The sequence below is a fragment of the Chelonia mydas genome, chromosome 12 (assembly GCF_015237465.2).
Source record: "Chelonia mydas isolate rCheMyd1 chromosome 12, rCheMyd1.pri.v2, whole genome shotgun sequence".
NCBI classification, from domain to species: Eukaryota; Metazoa; Chordata; order Testudines; family Cheloniidae; genus Chelonia; species Chelonia mydas.
Genome location: NC_051252.2, coordinates 1,628,880 through 1,647,489, shown reverse-complemented (window position 1 = coordinate 1,647,489; position 18,610 = coordinate 1,628,880). Strand labels below are relative to the sequence as shown.

The window sequence follows — 18,610 nt, the reverse complement described above, 5'->3', positions numbered from 1 at the left end:
CAGAACAAGGAGTAATGGTCTCAAGTTGCATTGGGTGATGGTTAGGTTGGATATTAGGAAAAACTTTTTCACTAGGAGGGTGGTGAAGCACTGGAATGCGTTACCTAGGGAGGTGGTGGAATCTTCTTTCTTAGAGGTTTTTAAGGTCAGGTTTGACAAAGCCCTGGCTGGGATAATTTAGTTGGGGATTGGTCCTGCTTTGAGCAGGGGGTTGGACTAGATGACCTCCTGAGGTCCCTTCCAATCATGATATTCTATGATTAATCTCACAGGAGTGTTGTAAAAATAAATTCATTAATGTTTGTGAAGCCCTCAGATATTGTAGTGATAAGCATCATGGAAAGCCAATAAGGAAATTAACAGTTCTGTCTTCAAAACAACATGCAGTAAATAAGGCATGGTGCCATACAACGAACAGCTGTTAAGAGAACACCATCCAATCTGTGCATTGTGTGAGGCATACTGTTTCATAATGCATACATACAAGGGGACTGAATTAAGGTTGTGAAGGAAACTTAATACTGGCATATGCTAACTTTTGAGTGCTTGACTTTGAAAAAATGAAGTATGTTCTATTTATGTAGTTGTACAGAATGTGGGAAATTTCTGTATTTTTATGAAATACATATGACTGTTTCCCCATTCACTTTTATGTTGTGATCTACTATGACTCAAGGGGCTGTCATCTTCTCTAGGACAGGGAGCTAAGAGATGTATGTAAGTCACATAAGCATGTCAGGATTGGTATGAATGAATTATCAAAATTGCCAACGTAGCATTAGCTTCCCTTGGAGATACAATGGAAGACCATTGACTGGACGTTAACTTTTAATGACTGGGAGCCAAGGGAGGCAGATCATGTGCAAACAGGGTGACTAGGGCTGGAAACAAAGAACCGAGGTGTTAGAAAACTGTTATAATGATACAGCTGCCCTGTGCAGTGAGAGAGATTTAATCTTGAACATTCTGGGCAAAAGAGGCAAGTTGTCCGGCCAGCATGGATGTGCATATAAGCTTTGCTCTTCCACTGTAATTTAAGGATCCTAAAATATTGTATTCTAGTTGACTAAGAAAAGCTGTCCTGTACTGAAAAGCCTGCCCTGTATTGCTGCAAACATCTGCTCCCAAAGGGGTAAAGTCTCCCTCCAACAGGAGTTCAGGTTCTTTTGGTCTTACTGAAGTAGCCATGGTGAGAAACAGCGGTGCTGAAACCAAGGCCCAGCCACAAAGTAATGGTGCTCCAGGGGTATCCCTTGCAAAAAGTGGAGACCTAGGGACTAGCCCTATTGGGATCCGGGAAGTGGGCGGGCAAAGCCCGTCCACTGCTAAAGGATCCCCCCGCAGCCTAAGAGGGGGATCCACAGGACCTGGACACCAAATAAATCTGGGGGACAACTAATGAAACAGGGACAGGAGTGTGGTCAAAGGGTCAAACGAAGGGAATCGGACGGGGACACCGAGCAGAGACTAGCACTAAGAGGGGTACACTCCCTGACAGACTGTTTAAAGGCTTGAGGCAAACTCGCCCTGTGGATCTGTGACAGTATGTTTCTCACATGCTATAATTAAGGCTGGTTGGAAACAGGTGTGGAGTTACTGCTACTGGGCTCTCATCCTCTGCTCCCCCTTTAATATGCAGGTGTGTGCGTGCAATATAAACAAGTACTTTATGCTAAGATTCTGCTCCTGTTGGAGATACAAAAATGAATGCATCTGTATAAGCTTCATGGCTAATTCTAATTAACTCTTACTCGGTTAACTTTTATGTTGCTGATTTAAGCATAATGGGGGCAGTTTTCTTTCAACAATTCTGCCTTTACCGGTCACAAGTATTGTGTTCTAAATGACTGCAGCAGGCGATCCAAACGTGAGGATGCCATGGGAGTGTCTCCAAGCTGAGAAGGCTAAAGCCCCATTCAGTGCTTAGAAACCAGCAATCATACATGCTAGTGTTACTCTCATTCCAGGCCCCAGAAAGCAGTGGAGTTCATGTGAATCCACTCAGCAGGGAACTGAGCCAGAAGTTCCTTTTCTTACCTGTTTTGATTCCTGTCTCTTGTTCTAACTGCTCATACAGCTTGTTTGAATAGTCAGCCATCTTCAGCTCTATGGACAAGTGTCTGACTGTGCTCACAATGCCAGCACAGAATCGAGTGGAGCCAGCAGCCAGCCTGCAGGAGAAAATACAGCGGGAGCCTCATACAAAATAGTATCATACCAAAAAGAAAAGGAGTACTTGTGGCACCTTAGAGACTAACCGATTTATTTGAGCATAAGCTTTCGTGAGCTACAGCTCACTTCATCGGATGTGGAAAGTATAGAAGATCTTTTTATACACACAAAGCATGAAAAAAAAATGGGTGTTTACCACTACAAAAGGTTTTCTCTCCCCCCACCCCACTCTCCTGCTGGTAATAGCTTATCTAAAGTGATCACTCTCCTTACAATGTGTATGATAATTCAAGGTGGGTCATTTCCAGCACAAATCCAGGTTTCCGCGCCCCCCTCCCCCCACCCTCCCCACAAACCCACTCTCCTGTTGGTAATAAGCTATTACCAACAGGAGAGTGGGTTTGTGGGGGGGGGAGGGGGGGAGGAGGAAGGGGGGGACCCAGCCTACCCCTTGCTCCCAGGGCTCATGAAGCCATACACAGGCAGCCTGGACAGCAGGAAGGAGAAGTTCAGCAATAGGCTGAGCAAGTGCAGAATAGTGGTGGAATGTGCCTTTGGACATTTAAAAGGGCGCTGGCACAGTTTGCTGAGTAGGTTAGACCTCAGCGAAGGCAATACTCCCATTGTTACTGCTGCTTGCTGTGTGCTCCATACTATCTGAGAGGGGAGACAAGGGGGAGACATTTGTGGTGGGGTGGGAGGTTGAGGCAAATCGCCTGCCGGCCAGTTTTGAAAAACCAGACACCAGGGCAATTAGAAGAGCACACCAAGGCGCGCTGCGCATCAAAGAGGCTTTGAAAAACAGTTTCATGACTGACCAGGCTATGCTGTGACAGTTGTGTGTTTTGTCCTTGATGCAAAGCCGCCCCCTTTAGTGAATGTACTTCCCTGTAAGCCAAACCCCATCCCCCCTTCATCCACAGCTGGCACAGGAAATAAAGTCCCTTTTGTTCTGAATCCATTCATTCTTTATTTATTAAAAAAAGCTTTAGATCACTGACAACGCTCACTAGGGCAGATTGGAAGAGGCCCTGGGGGTTTTTCGCCTTCCTCCGCAGCATGGGGCACGGGTCACTCTGCACCTTGAAGTTTTTAAACCATGATTTGAGGACTTCAATAGCTCAGACATAGGTGAGAGAGGTTTATTGCAGGAGTGGGTGGGTGAGATTTGGTGGACTGCATCATGTAGGAGGTCAGACTGGATGATCATAATGGTCCCTTCTGACCTTAATATCTATGAATCATGTCCATTTGCTCCCCCATTAGCCTCAGCATCTCTTCCTGCGTGCTCTGATCACGCTCACTGTATGCTTTTCTGGCCTCTGCCACAAAATGCCTCCATGCATTCAGCTGTAACCTATCAGTGCGGGAGGACTGCATGAGCTCTGAAAACATGTCATCGCAGATGCATTTTTTTCACCTAATCTGCAATAACCTCAGGGACAGAGTTGATGCAGGGAGCACAGAAGCATTTGCAGCTGCAGGGGGGAAGAAGAGGGAGAGCAGACTTTAAAGAAGATACATTTCTGAGAACAAAAGGGAGATTCTTTCACAGTGAATCAAGCAATTCACAGCAGACAGCACAAATGTTTTAGGTACAAAGTCGCATTTTCCTTTTATATTGAGCACCTGCCGGTATGGTGACACATCACACATGGCTGGGCAACAGAATCTGGTTTGCAAGCAGCCATGATAAGCCAAAGGGTACATGGGTTTGGCTTCTTTCATGTTCATAACATATGGAAATGGTTTCAAACTGCAGCGCCCTCCTTTCCCATAGCAACCAATGCCCATTGTGTTCGCCATTTAAAAGGAGGGGCTGCGGTTTTGGGGTGGATGTGCAGCAAACCCCTCCTCCCCACACACGTGGCTATTCTCCAGGATGATCCCTTTTAGCCATGCACAAACAGCCCAGCATGCTCGGGGTCTAATTTGTTGGGGATCACCAAACAGAGGGGATTACTGTTCCCTTACAAAGTTTCCCCTATTTCAACCAGGTAACTATGAATGGTAACTCTCGAGGCTGACAGAAAGATAAAAGACCAAATGATGGATGAATGCAACCAAAACCCAGGACCATTCGCTGCCATGCTTTGTGCTGCAATGATTCCAGATCACTTGCTACTGGCTTGGCGTGGTAAAGTGTCCTACCGTGGAGGACGAAATAAGGCAGCCCTCCCCAGAAACCTTCTGCAAAGGCTTTCAGAGCACCTCCAGGAGATCTTCATGGAGATGAACCTGGAGGATTCCCACTCCATCCCCAGACACGTTAACAGACTTTTCCATTAACTGTACTGGCTGCGAATGCATCCCAATTGTTCAGGGCAAATCAAACATTAAACACAATTGCTTTTAACCCCTGTAGTGTCATTATAAATGTGCACTCACCAGAGGTGCCTTCTCCGCATTCAGGGTCTGGGAACAATAGGCCCTGAGAGGGTATTGGCTCCAGGGTGAGGGAAAGGTCCTGGCTACCCAGGAGAATGCGCAGCAGGCTAGCGGAGAATCCATTCTCCTCCTCCTCCTCCTCCACAAAATCCTCATCCATGTTGCGTGAGGCTGCCACCTTGCAGGTGTCCACGGAGAGTGTTGGGGTACTGGTAGGGTCCCCCCTAGAATGGCATGCACCTGATCATAGAATCGGCATGTCTGGGGCTCTGACCCGGAACGACCATTTGCCTCCTTTATCTTTTGGTAAGCTTGCCTGAGCTCCTTAATTTTCACGCGGCACTGCTGTGCATCCCTGGTGTAGCCTCTCTCCACCATGCCCTGTGCGATTTTGGCATATATATCAGCATTTCTTCTGCTGGGTCGGAGTTCTGCCTACACAGATTCTTCTCCCCATACAGCGATCAGATCCAGTGTCTCCCGCTCACTCCATGCTCGAGCTCGTTTGTGATTCTGGGACTGTATGGTCACCTATTCTGCTGGGCTCACCACGCTGACCAAACAGGAAATGAAATTCACAAGTTCCAGGTGCTTTTCCTGTGTACCTGGCTAGTGCATCAGGGTTGAAAGTGCTGTCCAGAGCAGTCACATTGGAGCACTCTGGGATAGTTCCCGGAGGCCAATACCATCCAATTGCTCAGTGCTGCATCTACACTACCCCAAATTCCAACCCAGGAAGGTTGATTTTAGTGCTTCTCCCTGCATTGGGGAGGAGTACAGCAGTCGATTTTAAGAGCTCTTTAGGTCGGTAGAACGGGGTTGGTTGTGTAGATGTATTCATTATAAAATCAACCTAACGTGGCTAAATTCAACCTAACCTCGTAGCGTAGACCAGCGCTAAGATATGGGAAGGGGGGAAAAAGGGGGAGAAAGAACAGCCCAGAGCTGAGGTAGGCATGAATTCCTGGTAACCTGAGCTGATGTTAGAATAATAAACTCTGTTAGTTAAAAGCCCTCTGTTTGGAGTACTCCATTGACTGGGCAGATCCCATGTCCAGATGCCTGCAACCCCTGCTACAAACAAAACCCCACTGGGCATTCCAGCTCTAGAGTGTATTTTTAGCTGCCTGTTGATAACATGCACCCTATACTTGCACCCCAGCAAGAGAGACAGGTGGCAGGAAGACTGCTGTCCAATGAGGCATAGTACAGTGAGACTGCATTCAAAGCTGGACACTGAAGAGTGATTTTACCACAATTAGGGCTCCGCGTCGGTCATGGCAGTCATGGATTCCGTGACTTTCCGCAACCTCCATGACTTCTGCAGGGGCCAGTGTAGTTGATCCCAGGGCTGCCCAAGCAGCAGGCCAGCTACTGGAGCAGCCCTGGGCAGCTGTCCCCAGCCGGCCAGAGCAGCCGCAGTCCACAGCCCCGGGCGGCAGGCCCCGGCCGGTTGGAGCAGCTGCAGTCTGTGGCCCCCAGGAGCTGGAGCCGCTTGCCCCAGCAGCCCCTCCCACCCCCCAACAGCATCCCCACACACACACACATCCCCAGCAGCCCCTCCCACCCCTATTTAAACACAGGTATTTTTAGTATAAGTAATGGACAGGTCACAGGTCGTGAATTTTTGTTTATTGCCCATGACTTGTGCATGACTTTTACTAAAAATACCTAGGACTAAATCGTACCCTTAACCATGACCTACACATGCAAAGAACCTACCAAACAGAATTGACGCCACTCCCTACAGCATAAGGAAATAGTCTTCAATCAGCGAAAGCACATTCCCAAGTCAAAGACGCAAAGGAAAGCACCACCACAGAGCAGACTGAATTTGAGGGGTGTTCTCACAAAGACAGAGCAGCCCATAGCACAGTGTATAGTTTAGTATGCTATACAGAGCTCACACTGCTCATCTGAGCTATGCACATGGTGACATTACAATCCTAGAAACTAATTCAAAATGACTCATGATTCCAATAGAAGCGACTGGTGAGACACACCAAGCAGAAGAGGGACCTTATTCAAGGAAATTATTGTCTGCTCCAGTGTCATGTACACATCTTGTAAAATTACATGTCCATCTGGTGTATTCTGTCTCCATTCACTCAGCTGTACCAGCATGGTCTTGTTAAAAAAAAATGCACGGCTGAATAAGCAAAAAGTTTTCATTCTATTCTGAATACTTTTTGGAAACCTCTGCTAAAATCCAGCAGTTTAACAAGCAGAGCAGTGGGCACATCTAGCTTACTCAGGATATCTACCTTTAATCCAACAGCCTTCCCATAGTTTGAGATTACTGTTCTATCTCCTGCCCTCTGCAGTCCTAATTTCGTGCTAGTAAGGATGGCTTTAAAAAAAACAAAAAAAAAACAAAACACAAAAACAAGTTATCTGGTATGGGCATCTACTGCAGACATTTCAAGCCCCATAATCCCACACATTTGGTTTTGAGACAGGAATTCATAATCAGAAAGACATGAATAACCTGGAAGGTAGAGAGAGTCCAGAGTGACCTAGACAAATTGGAGGATTGGGACAAAAGAAATCTGATGAGGTTCAACAAGGACAAGTGCAGAGTCCTGCACTTAGGATGGAAGAATCCCATGCACTGCTACAGGCTGGGGACTGACTGGCTAAGCAGCTGTTCTGCAGAAAAGGACCTGGCGATAACAGCAGATGACAAGCTGGATATGAGTCGGCAGCATGCCCTTGTTGCCAAAAAGGCTAACGGCATATTGGGCTGTATTAGTAGGAGCACTGCCAGCAGATTGAGGGAAGTGACTATTCCCCTCTATTTGGCACTGGTGAGGCCATATCTGGAGTACTGCGTCCAGTTTTGGGCCCCCCACTACAGAAAGGATGTAGGAAAAATTGGAGAGAGTCTAGTGGAGAGCAACAAAAATGATCAGAGCACTGGGGCACATGACTTATGAGGAGAGGCTGAGGGAACTGGGCTTGTTTAGTCTGCAGAAGAGAAGAGTGAGGGGAGATTTGATAGCTGCCTGAAAGGGGGTTCCAAAGAGGATGGATCTAGGCCATTCTTAGTGGTGGCAGATGACAGAACAAGGAGCAAGGGTCTCAAGTTGCAGTGGGGGAGGTCTAGGTTGGATATTAGGAAACACTATTTCACTAGGAGGGTGGTGAAGCACTGGAATGGGTTACCTAGGGAGGTGGTGGAAACGCCATCCGTAGAAGTTTTTAAGGTCCGGCTTGACAAAGCCCTGGCTGGGATGATTTAATTGGTGTTGGTCCTGCCTTGAGCAGGGGGTTGGACTAGATGACCTCCTGAGGTCTCTTCCAACCCTAATCTTCTATGATTCTATAACCTCAGCGCCCTACAGAGAATCACTGTTGAGAAGCAACTGGTTATGCACGGAGTTTCAGACATCTTTGTTTATTGTGGGTGTGACGTTGCACCCCATAATGCTTTACAGAAATATGCTTATGAGTGTAAATATGACATAACTGGAATAGGTTTTATGCTAGATATGCCATGTAACATATCTTTGCAAAGATTATGTTCTTCCGCATGTATTCATCCTATTTGTATGCATGTATCACTTTTATATCTGAAGTTATAAGCGTTGGCTCTATGCTTGTATTTAAAGTGTTTGCTGTAGGAAGCACATACGGCAGATTCGGTCAACACACTTCAAAGGGGTTATTCAAGTAAATGGAAGTACTTGGTTAACAATGGACCTTGACAGACGCCAGTACATATCTAAGCTTTCAGCTTGGCCTGTAGACAACTGAGTCACGCATGGACATGTGACTTGCCCATGTGATTCCAATACTCCATGCTGAGCTATGATTCTACACAAGTGAGAAACTATATAAACCCCTGGGAAACCACTCCATTTTGTCTTCAGCTGGCTCAAGAGGCAGCCTCTCCACCCCCAAAGGATACCTGAAAGAAACTGAAACAAAGGACAGTAACCATGGGGGTGGGAGTGACTGCTGGACCAAACTAAAAAGAAATTAGTCTGTAAAAGAAGCTTACTGGAACATCTCTGAGGGTGAGATTTCATCTGTAACCACTTTCTTACTGTATTAGGCTTAGACTTCTGTGTTTTATTTTATTTTGCTTGGCAATTCACTTTGTTCTGTTATTACTTGGAACCACTTAAATCCTCCTTTTTGTATTTAATAAAATCACTTTTTACTTATTAATTAACGCAGAGTATGTATTAATAGCTGGGGGGGCAAACAGCTGTGCATATCTCTATCAGTGTTATAGAGGGCGAACAATTTATGAGTTTACCCTGTATATGCTTTATACAGGGTAAAACGGATTTGTGGTTTGGACCTCATTGGGAGTTTGATATCTGAGTGCTGGAGACAGGAGCACTTAAGCGGTTTTCAGTTAAGCCTGTGGCTTGTGGGGAATGTGGTTCAGACTTGGATGTGTGTTTGCAACAGGCAAGCATGTCTGGCTCATACCAGGCAAGGGACTGAATTCCCAAGCTAGAAGGGAAAACAGGCTCAGAGGTAGTCTAGGCACATCAGATGGCAGTCCTAAAGGGGTTTCTGTGATCCAACCCATCACAGAATCATAGAATATCAGGGTTGGAAGGGACCCCAGAAGGTCATCTAGTCCAACCCCCTGCTCGAAGCAGGACCAATTCCCAGTTAAATCATCCCAGCCAGGGCTTTGTCAAGCCTGACCTTAAAAACCTCTAAGGAAGGAGATTCTACCACCTCCCTAGGTAACGCATTCCAGTGTTTCACCACCCTCCTAGTGAAAAAGTTCTTCCTAATATCCAATCTAAACCTCCCCCATTGCAACTTGAGACCATTACTCCTCGTTCTGTCATCTGCTACCATTGAGAACAGTCTAGAGCCATCCTCTTTGGAACCCCCTTTCAGGTAGTTGAAAGCAGCTATCAAATCCCCCCTCATTCTTCTCTTCTGCAGACTAAACAATCCCAGCTCCCTCAGCCTCTCCTCATAAGTCATGTGCTCTAGACCCCTAATCATTTTTGTTGCCCTTTGCTGGACTCTCTCCAATTTATCCACATCCTTCTTGTAGTGTGGGGCCCAAAACTGGACACAGTACTCCAGATGAGGCCTCACCAGTGTCGAATAGAGGGGAACGATCACGTCCCTCGATCTGCTCGCTATGCCCCTACTTATACATCCCAAAATGCCATTGGCCTTCTTGGCAACAAGGGCACACTGCTGACTCATATCCAGCTTCTCGTCCACTGTCACCCCTAGGTCCTTTTCCGCAGAACTGCTGCCTAGCCATTCGGTCCCTAGTCTGTAGCGGTGCATTGGATTCTTCCATCCTAAGTGCAGGACCCTGCACTTATCCTTATTGAACCTCATCAGATTTCTTTTGGCCCAATCCTCCAATTTGTCTAGGTCCTTCTGTATCCTATCCCTCCCCTCCAGCGTATCTACCACTCCTCCCAGTTTAGTATCATCCGCAAATTTGCTGAGAGTGCAATCCACACCATCCTCCAGATCATTTATGAAGATATTGAACAAAACCGGCCCCAGGACCGACCCCTGGGGCACTCCACTTGACACCGGCTGACAACTAGACATGGAGCCATTGATCACTACCCGTTGAGCCCGACAATCTAGCCAGCTTTCTACCCACCTTATAGTGCATTCATCCAGCCCATACTTCCTTAACTTGCTGACAAGAATACTGTGGGAGACCGCGTCAAAAGCTTTGCTAAAGTCAAGAAACAATACATCCACTGCTTTCCCTTCATCCACAGAACCAGTAATCTCATCATAAAAGGCGATTAGATTAGTCAGGCATGACCTTCCCTTGGTGAATCCATGCTGACTGTTCCTGATCACTTTCCTCTCATGTAAGTGCTTCAGGATTGATTCTTTGAGGACCTGCTCCATGATTTTTCCAGGGACTGAGGTGAGGCTGACTGGCCTGTAGTTCCCAGGATCCTCCTTCTTCCCTTTTTTAAAGATTGGCACTACATTAGCCTTTTTCCAGTCATCCGGGACTTCCCCCGTTCGCCACGAGTTTTCAAATATAATGGCCAAGGGCTCTGCAATCACAGCCGCCAATTCCTTCAGCACTCTCGGATGCAACTCGTCCGGCCCCATGGACTTGTGCACGTCCAGCTTTTCTAAATAGTCCCTAACCACCTCTATCTCCACAGAGGGCTGGCCATCTCTTCCCCATTCTGTGATGCCCAGCGCAGCAGTCTGGGAGCTGACCTTGTTAGTGAAAACAGAGGCAAAAAAAGCATTGAGTACATTAGCTTTTTCCACATCCTCTGTCACTAGGTTGCCTCCCTCATTTAGTAAGGGGCCCACACTTTCCTTGGCTTTCTTCTTGTTGCCAACATACCTGAAGAAACCCTTCTTGTTACTCTTGACATCTCAAGGAGTAATGGTCTCAAGTTGTAGTGGGGGAGGTTTAGATTGGATATTAGGAAAAACCTTTTCACCAGGAGGGTGATGAAGCACTGGAATGCGTTACCTAGGGAGGTGGTGGAATCTCCTTCCTTAGAGGTTTTTACGGTCACACTTGACAAAGCCCTGGCTGGGATGATTTACTTGGGGATTGATCCTGCTTTGAGCAGAGGGTTGGACTAAATGACCTCCCGATGTCCCTTCCAACCCTGATATTCTACAATTCTGTGCTTTGGAGCACTTAATAGTCCACAGGCTGCAACCACTAATCCTGTCAATGTGTGAACAATGAAACTTTACATGAACCAAATTAAGAGAGAATACAAAGAGGTTTAGAGTGCTAAAAACACTGCCCTCTGTTTCCAAGAAATATACTATTTCCCCTCTATAATCAGTTCTGCCTATTTGTATAGGTCTTTCACACAGCAACGAGAGAAACACTTTAAAATACAAAAATATGGCTATAAAAGCATAAAAATCAGCAAGAGGACTCAGGCAGGTGTGATTCCTGAAATGACTTTCAGCTCACCTTTTGAAATTTATGAGAATTCATGACAATAGACATTCTGACAACATGAAAAATATTCCGCTGAGGTTTCAGAGTAGAAGCCGTGTTAGTCTGTATCTGCAAAAAAGAAAAGGAGGACTTGTGGCACCTCAGAGACTAACAAATTTATTTGAGCATAAGCTTTCGTGAGCTACATCCGATGAACACGAAAACTTATGCTCAAATAAATTGGTTAGTCTCTAAGGTGCCACAAGTCCTCCTTTTCGTTTGCGAATACAGACTAACACGGCTGCTACTCTGATACTTTTATATGTTCTAACTACTGTACATCTATATTACTGGGCAAGGGACTGCTGTGGTGCCACTAGAATCTTACCCTTTGAAATTCTCTGAACATGTAAAGAAATGACAATTAGATCTAAGCATACTATCACCACATTGCCAGGATTCCCAGGGCGATTAACCCATTTTTCCTGCCATTACACCAGCTGACACTTTGCCGCACAGGCCTTCGCAGAGCTCACTATTGTCTATCATATCTATCTCCTGTAAGAAAGTAACACCTCAGTAACCCTGTCTATGCTATAACCTTCATAAATAATATCCAGCTGACATTTTTAAAACATAGGTATTCTTGTGTACAGTAAACAGGGTGACCAGATAGCATGTGTAAAAAAGCAGGGCACTATTTAGGGGGAGGAAAAAGTTGTATATATAACACAAAGCACCTAATATCGGGTCAGCTATGTCACAACCATGTTTAATGTCATGCTAATTAAAATGTCTAAGTTAACTGATTTTCTAACACAATGCTTTTTCTCAGTATGTACATGGACTGGGCTTGTATCGCAACTAGCTCACCAGGGACCTGTGATGAAGTGTATGTGCCCCACTGAAAAGGAAGAAGTTAATTCCCTGCAAAGGCAGGCAGGCAGAGGACCCACTCAGGGCTCAGGCCAGCAGTGCACACGGCACAATGGGTAAGTACCGTGGGCTTGGTACCGCTAGAATCATAGAACTGGAAGGGACCTCGAGAGGTCATCTAGTCCAGACCCCTGCACTCAAGGCAGGACTAAGTATTAGCTTCACAGCCACTGCTGTGATCAGAAATGTAATGACAAAACTATACAAGAAGGCCAACTTGGGTACTGCCCTGAAAGCCAACCCCACTGGAGGAGCTTCCCATGTGAAGAGAATTGTTCTAGAAAAAGTTGGTGTAGAGGCTAAACAGCCAATCAGAAATAGCTTCCACCTGGACTCAATAGGGCACTCAGTTTAAAAAGGCTCTCAGACAAGATTACTTGATTCACTCTCTGTGTGAATCAAGTAATTTAAGGATTGAATGGATGTTTAAGGACTGAAAGAAGTCTAGGGCCTTGTCTAAATTATCAAGTTTTGTCACCAAAAACTGCCTTTTGGTGACAAAACAGAAAAAGCATACACACTACAATGGGATTTGTGTCACGAAAAACACCCAGTTTGGCGACAAAAAACTTCCACCCCTACGAGAGACTTGTCTTTTCCCCTCCCTTTATTGTCCGCAAAGAACCAGTGTAGACACTGCTGATTGTTTTGTCGACAGAACTGGCTTCGGCCAATATCCTACAATGCCTGCCCTGATTGCTCTGCTCAGTGTTTTGATCTCTGGTGCCCTGCAGGCATGTGCCCCTCCTCTTTCAAAGCTCTGGAAAGCTGCTCCGTTTGGGGAACAAACAAAGAGCAAATCATTGGAATGCTCCTGTTCTGCCCTGCACTAGGAACACAGCAGCAGGCAGACAGCTGCTGCAGTGGGAAGGAGACAGACTGCTGTGCTGCTTTGCCATTCCTCAAATGTTGCTCTCGGCAGCTGAGGGGGCTGTGGGAGAACTCAGAGAATCCCAAGATGTGCAGGGATCAGCTCTTCCTTTCCACAACACTGCACTGTGGGATACATACCCACGGTGCATTGCTCACCTTGTCAATGATGGAGTCCCCTATGCGGACATGATCTGTCAACAGAGGGAGCAAGCGTGAACACCCTTTGGCGATTTTTGTTTTGTCAACCTTTGGGTGTCGACATAAGTTTTGTCAACAAAACTTGGTAGTGTAACAAGCCCTAGCAGTAGCTTCTTATCAATGACTGAAAGCTGAAGGTCCAATTTTATGAAGAACATGCAAAATTTTCTGGGTTTCTTTCCTTTATTTTGCAGGATCATTTGAGTGTCACATAGACCTGTTTTCATTCAGATGGCCTCATTATGAGAAAGACCCTCAACATTTAATTTGTATGAAGATTAAATTTTGCATTAAACACAAGCACAAATTGGGGAGCGTGGAATTCCATGTGTTTTGATGCAAAACTACCATAGTAGTGAAAATTCATAGAAAAGCTGGGACTTGCAGGCACAAAATCAACTGAAATGAAACTGTAAAATTGTTTTATTTTAAAATTTCTCAAGGGCTTAACCTGCCCATCAGTAACCCTAGCAAGTCTAGGTTCCTCCACTTAGCAGGGAGCACAGACAGAATGAACTCAGGGCTTTATTCTACAAACACTCAATGTGTATGTACATAATACTTGGTCCTGCCATGAATGCAGGGGACTGGACTAAATGACCTCTCGAGGTCCCTTCCAGTCGTATGATTCTATGATGATGTTTATGTAACTTTACTCATGAGAGCCGCCTGACCTCAGTGGGACTATTCACATGCATAAAGCTATGGGCTAAAGCTATTACAGGATTGAGGATATTATGGGTTTGTCTGCACAGATCTACTTGTGTAGTTAAGTCCCTGTGTGGGCAATCCTAGATACAGTTAGAAATGGCTTACAGCATCCACACAAAGGTTTGCACAGGTTTAGCTAAAATGGTGCAAATTTGTGCAGGCAGGCCTGAGTCTACACCCTAGCCTCCCTTACATACACAAAGAAATAAATTTAACATTGCCCTCTCCCAACTCAACAATTCTTCATCTAGACCCCACCCTAGTCTCTGCCTTAAGTACAGATTGCTGAAGGTTTGGCAAAAAGACTAAGAATTTAATATAGTGGATGAAGGATCATAAACTCAGGATGTGTCTACAGAGGGATAAAAGTATGGCTGTGGTTGGCCCAGGTCAGCTGACTTGAGCTCACAGGGCTCAGGTTGCAGGGCTAAAAATTGCTGTGTAGACGTTGGGGCTTGGGATGGAACCCAAGCTCTGAGACTGTCCACCCTCACAGGGTTCCACAGCCCAAGCCTGAATACCGACTCTGCAATTTTTCAGCCCTACTGCCCAAATCAGCTGACCCGAGCCAGCCAGAGATTTTTTTATCCCTGTGTAGACAAACAAAGAAGCAGTTCCTTTGTTTATGTTGGAGTTTGTTCAGAAGTTGGAGTGAGAGATCTTAAATAAATTGGGAGGCCAGCAAGATCATCATGATAGCAGTGAGAAAGTTTAGTGTGGAAAAGAAAGAAGACTCAAGTATAGTTTGAAAACTAAAGTTATTACTTTTCTTGACCTACATGAGGCATTTAGGCTTCGAAGAATGGCCTATAAAGTTCTTCTGGGTAGGGTAGAGCTCACAATATGCAATTACCTGGGGGCCTGTGAAGAAAAGGCAAAGCCAATGGTTTGACTTAGGTTATATCACTGATGTGCAGTGTTAGCAGCTCCAATGCTGGGAGAAAGTAAGATGATGAAAAGATCACACAAAGAAAGATACTGTGTGTGCGCAAGTCCCATACAGTTCTGAGGTTTTGGTTTCAGTATGCTTTAATGAAGAAAAAAATCAAACTCTTACCTGCCCTGTTCCAGTAAGACTATATCCTTCCATCCTAGCTTGGAGAGGTGGTATGCAATGGAGGTGCCCACGATTCCACCACCACAGATTACCACCTGTGCCTGAGCTGGCAGGGAAATGGGGGGAGGCTCTGCCGCAGATGTGGTCATGTGCCGGGAGCTGGACAGGCTTCTCCATCTTGGGCTGGCTGTCCGCCACCGGACATCTGACAGTAACCGAAGAAACATCCCAACGGGTGTCAGTCAGCTTTCTCGACACACCACCTACACACGTTAAGATGCTAGCTCACTGCCACTTCTTCTAGGGAAGGAAAAAGCAACAGAGATTATTATTACCATTTATCAGAGAACATGTGCGCAAAGCTGTTCTTGGGAACTCAGGGGTAGGGAGGAGGAGCGTAGTGACTGGGACAATGTAATACATGATGTGCAATAAGGTATCTGAAAGCCTCTATACTGACAACTTGGGATCTTTAAATGCTGATGGATGAGTAAGCAGGAAAACAGACTGGGCAGACTTTGAGAGTTCTCAAAGAACAGCCTTACTACTGAAAGGAACTAGACCGATCAGGAGACTGATGAGACCCAGAGTTTCTCTCTTCTGAATTTGGCTTAGCTCAGTAATGAGGAAGAAAACAAGAAAGTTTTTACATATACCCAGGACGTCCATTCCAGGTGACAAGAGCTGCAGAGAAAAGGCTCTTGCACCAACACAGGCAAGATCATGTGATGAGACAGAGAAGAGGCCAATGTGAACTGAAAAGGAGTACTTGTGGCACCTTAGAGACTCACCAATTTATTTGAGCATAAGCTTTCATATTTCCTCTTGTTTTTTCCTACCCCCTTCCCCCGCCCCCCTCCCCGCTCCTCAGACGTTCTTGTTAAACCCTGGACTTGTGCTGGAAATGGCCCACCTTGATTATCATACACATTGTAAGGAGAGTGATCACTTTAGATAAGCTATTACCAGCAGCAGAGTGGGGTGGGGGGAGAAAACCTTTTGAAGTGATAGACACCCATCTTTTCCTGGTCTGTGTGGATAAAAACATCCTCACTGCATTTTCCACTTTTATGCATCCGATGAAGTGAGCTGTAGCTCACGAAAGCTTATGCTCAAATAAATTGGTTAGTCTCTAAGGTGCCACAAGTATTCCCTTTCTTTTTGCGAATACAGACTAACACGGCTGCTACTCTGAAATGTGAACTGAGTGGAGGGTGCAGGGAATGAAATAGAGAAAGTCGAGTCCATGAAGGACTGTAGAGAATTTTTAACTGGCTTCTGAAATTAATTGGCAAAATGTGGAGTTTATGAATGAAGTGATACGTTTTTGTCCTTTATTTGAATGGAGAGGCACAGCCTGCACGAACTAGAATCCGGACAGCTTCGACTTGAGGCTATACAGTTGCTTCATAATGATGCTAGTTTGACCATGGATGCTGCTGAAGGCTCCTTGCTGTACAGTTAGCATTGCTCAGCTTGATACACGGTCTAGTCCCACTGCTATGATTCACACACTGGAGCTCACCAGTTATATAACATTTCTCCCTTTCTTCAGTTCACCCCCAACCAGTGTTCCCTCTAATCTTCCCACCCATGTGCGAAATGAGTTTTGTTATGTACATCAATATGGAAGTGATGTGTGACACATCACCTCCATATTGGTGTACATAACAAAATTCATGTGGTGGGGTGGGGCCAAGGAGTTTGGAGTGGGGGTGGGGGCTTAGGGCTGAGGCAGAGAATTGGAGTGCGAGAGGGTGCGGGCTCCAGCAGGGCTCCTTGGGGCTACAGTGGGGAGAGAGGACTCCCCCCCAGCAGCAGCACCTGGACTTGGGGGGGAGAGACACCTCTTCCCCAGCCGTGCCAGGTCCAGGCCTAGCTGAGCCGGGGGAGGGGCACCTGTCCCCTGGCCACAGCAGGTCCAGGGCTGGGTTGGGGGAGGGGTGCCTGTAGCCCGGCAGGTCAAGGCCAAGCCGGGTCAGGGCCAAGGGGCACCTCTCTCCTGGTTGGGGCAGGACTGGGTCAGGGCCAAGGTGCCTGTCCCCCAGCCGCAGCCTTACAATCTCATTTTAGACATGTCCAACAAGAGTGGACTCCAATGGAGTTTGAATTTTAATGGGAGTTGGGCACCTACCTTAGATTTCTTTAAAGCCCCAGCCATTATTACCACTCATAATCAAGAGCATCATGCCAGAAATCACAAAAATGTAGAGCTGAAAGGAACCTGAAGAGGTCATCAAGTCCATCTCCCTGTGCTGAGGCAGAATTAAATTCATGTAGATCACCCCTGCCAGGTGTTTGTCTAACTTGTTCTTCAAAACCTCTAATGAGAGAGATTGCACAAGCTCCCTAGGTAACTTGTTCCAATGCTTAACTATCCTTATAATTAAAAAAACTTTTTCCCTAATACCTAGCCTAAATCTCTCTTGCTGCAAACTACGCGAATTACTTCTTGTCCTACACTTGGTGCACATGGAGATCAATTGGCCACCATCCTCTTCATAACAGCCCTTAAAGAATCTGAAAACTGTTATCAGGTTCCCTACACTCCCCCACCTTGGCATCTCTACATGGAACATACCCATCTCTCTCAACCTTTCCTCCTCGGTCAGGTTTTCTAAACGGCTCTTTTTACTGCTCTCCTCTGGACTCTCAACAGTGTGTTGCTCTCTTAGTGTAGCACCCAGAACTGGCCACACCGGAGGCCTCAGCAGTGCCAAGAAGAGTGGAGCTACCACTTCCCAGCTGCCACACACGATACGCCTATGAACACACTTTCTAACATGACATGGGTCTTCTTTTTGCAACAGCGTTACCCCGACTCACGTTCAGCGCGTGACCCACCAGACCCGCGGAGCCCCCCAGCCCGGAGCTGGGCGCTGACCTGCCCTGCTCAAGGGAGCATTTTACACCGCTCACTGCGGAGCTTCATCTCCTACACCGGGGATCCGGCCTCCGGCTGTCACGGCTGCTTCCCAGCCTGACCCCGGCTCGCAGCGCCTCTGCCGCCCCTCGCGGCTTGAGGTCAGCCGCCAGCCCCGCCAGGCCCGCGCCCAGACCGTCCGCGCCCCGCGGCCCCCAGCGCCGACCCGCCCCGGCCCCGGCCCCGGCCCCCAGCGCCGACCCGCCCCCGGCCCCGGCCCCGCGGCCCCCAGCGCCCCGGCCCACCCCGAGACCAGCCGCAGCGGGCGGGGCCGCCCCACCCCGGCCGGTCCCAGGCGGGAGGGTCCCGGCGCCCAGGGTCACCTCTGCGCGGGGAACGGGGGGGGTCGCTGCCTCACCTGCCGCGAGCTTCGCCCGCGCCCGACCTCCCGCACTTTACGGCTCTCGCCCACAGTACGACAACGGCGCGCGGACCAATCAAGAGCCATCCCCGTCTCCTCCAG

General features: G+C 47.0%; 1 protein-coding gene across 10 annotated transcripts in view; it reads right to left on the bottom strand.

Annotated features, from left to right (window-relative positions):
* PDPR (pyruvate dehydrogenase phosphatase regulatory subunit) overlaps positions 1-18,610 on the bottom strand; it is a 76,493-nt gene extending 57,883 nt beyond the window's left edge. For 2 of the 10 annotated variants that reach the window (XM_037877326.2, XM_037877335.2), the window contains exons 1-4: positions 18,506-18,610; positions 17,359-17,479; positions 15,225-15,524; positions 2,038-2,171 (exon numbers count right to left, since the gene is read on the bottom strand). In XM_037877326.2, the coding sequence (XP_037733254.1) occupies positions 2,038-2,171; positions 15,225-15,451 (361 nt within the window). In that variant the 5' untranslated portion in view covers positions 15,452-15,524; positions 17,359-17,479; positions 18,506-18,610. Of the gene's footprint in view, positions 1-2,037; positions 2,172-4,560; positions 4,774-15,224; positions 15,525-17,358; positions 17,480-17,805; positions 18,264-18,470 lie in introns of those variants that run through there. The other 8 variants (XM_037877328.2, XM_037877327.2, XM_037877329.2 and 5 more) reach the window with 8 other exon arrangements.